Source organism: Octopus bimaculoides, chromosome 5 (genome assembly GCF_001194135.2).
Source record: "Octopus bimaculoides isolate UCB-OBI-ISO-001 chromosome 5, ASM119413v2, whole genome shotgun sequence".
Taxonomy (NCBI): Eukaryota; Metazoa; Mollusca; class Cephalopoda; order Octopoda; family Octopodidae; genus Octopus; species Octopus bimaculoides.
In genome coordinates this window covers 35,055,634-35,057,823 of record NC_068985.1, presented here as the reverse complement: position 1 = coordinate 35,057,823, position 2,190 = coordinate 35,055,634, and the positions used below count along the sequence as shown (strand labels likewise).

The 2,190-nt window shown below is 32.6% G+C and overlaps 1 protein-coding gene across 1 annotated transcript in view; it reads right to left on the bottom strand.

Moving 5' to 3' along the window:
- The window catches only part of LOC106874055 (uncharacterized), a 97,676-nt gene that overhangs the window by 69,755 nt on the left and 25,731 nt on the right, over window positions 1-2,190 (bottom strand). Inside the window, exon 6 of the mRNA XM_052968304.1 lies at window positions 456-764. Coding sequence (XP_052824264.1) covers window positions 456-764 — 309 coding nt within the window. The remainder of the gene's footprint in view (window positions 1-455; window positions 765-2,190) is intronic.

The following is a 2,190-nucleotide window of genomic DNA, read 5'->3' as shown; positions in this document are numbered from 1 at the left end:
CATTACAGTATCAAAATGTGATTGTTTCAGTTAGTGGAATAGTTTCATTTTTAAAGTGAAAGTATTTGACATGAGTGTTTTTGTTTCACTTTTGACACGTAATACTTAAATAGTGGAAGAGATATTATGTTGCTGTGTGCTCGAACTCTGCAAGAAGTTAAAAAAATTTTTTGACTAAAACACAACTGGAACTCTAAGTAAGGCATGTGTAAAATTTGAATGAAATTGGTTGCGTAATTCTCGAGTTTTAGGGATTCACACAGACAGACAGACAAACAGACAGACAGACAGACAGACAGACACACATTCTCATTTTTATATATATAGATAGCTAATTTCAAAACATGAGCTAAAAACAGAACCTCAAGTACTTCACAATATATTAATCAATTTTATATAATGTGAAGCAATATTTTAAGAGATTAAAGAATAATTACAAACATGTAACAACTTACCTTTAGATTTCAAGGTAAAAGTAATTATTTCTGTTTCTATGGAGTATTGCACTCTTAAGCGATATGTACCAAAATCATTATCTTTGATGTCTTCTATCTTTAAACTAGTACAGATTCCTTTGAAAGGAAACTCACTTGATAAATAATCAGTGGTTGAATATTTGTTTGAGTCAATTAATTTCTCATTCTTTTGCCATTTTACATCAGATTTTGGATGGGAATAAAAACACTGTTTGAAAATTACAGATTCTCCAATTGAAACATTTCTCTTTTTAGGATTGTTTGATATTGAACTGAAAATAGGTTTCACTGAAGGAAGAAATAATAAAATATTAAAAGAGAAAATAATATATAATGTACATTTGAAACAGAAGATTTCTAAGTTTTTGAAAAATAGATGAAATAATAAAACATAAACTATACAATTTTATGGCAGAAATTTACTTTCAGACTAATTCAGTCAGTATTTAAAGCTAAAAAATTTGACAATTCTAAGCATCTGTACCATTTCACCTCCAAATCGGAATCCCTTTAACTCGAACTAACTCTTACTTACCATCCTATTCAAATACAAACTTTACACAGCAACCATCGCAAATTCTGCAGTGTATGGTCCCAGACGATCCTCTAACATTGTTGTCTTATCACATTCCACCTGATCACATCACCCAACTACCTGCATTTCTCCAAATTTTATGTTAACAATCTGTTGTACTAAGTATGTAAAATAACCTGTCAAATGCCAAACACAATTTTGATTGTTGTGCAAGACCCTCTCAGTTTTACACAATACTAAACCATGTACATCATCTACCAGTGAATGCTTTACAACAGTCTGTTCTACTACAATACAAACATACAAGACTTCAATTTCAAGATTAACAATAGAGTAAAATACACCTTCATATAAGTTTTTATCACTCTTAAATACTCTTGCTTATTAGACATCTGGTAACATTGTCAAAGAATTTTAACCAATCCAATACTGTAGACATATGCATATGGCAGTAAAATCTGTCATATTAGCTACCTACATCATATCCAGTTTAACTTCATATTCATAACAAACACTCAGTTATTTGTTCAGCTCTACTCATTATTTAAGATGTGATCTTTATGGTTTTTAATTACAAAAAGGCCTTTGATCACTTAAAACTAGTAAGTCAAGTTAATAGTTTCAAGTGTTATCTTAGATAGATTGTTTTCTTGCTGATTATTTTCATATATTTGATCAAGGACAAGAGGCCAGTGTGTAACATGAAAAGAAATATTTACAAAGGAACTCTATGCTGATGACCTTGCCCTAATTGCTGAGTCACTATCAGAACTAGAGGAGAAGTTTCAGATGTGGAAGCAAGGACTGGAATTGAAGGGCCTTATAGTCAACCTAGCTAAAACCAAAGTCCTAATAAGTAGGAAGGTAGACAAAACACAAACCTCTTCAGGTAGATGGCCCTGCTCGATCTGTAGAAAAGGCGTAGGTAGAAACTCCATAAGATGTACCCAGTGTAAGCTATGGACACATAAGAGGGGCAGCAATATCAAAGGAAGGCTAACTAGCAAGATAGTTTTTGTATGTGGCAGATGCTCAGGAACAATAAACACTGAAAATCTGCAGAAAACAACCTTTGCCACATTCCAGGGAGAAAAACTAGAAGTAGTTGATAGCTTCCACTATCTTGGTGACCAAGTTAGTAGCGGGGGAGGGTGCGTTGAAAGTGTAGCTGCTAGAATA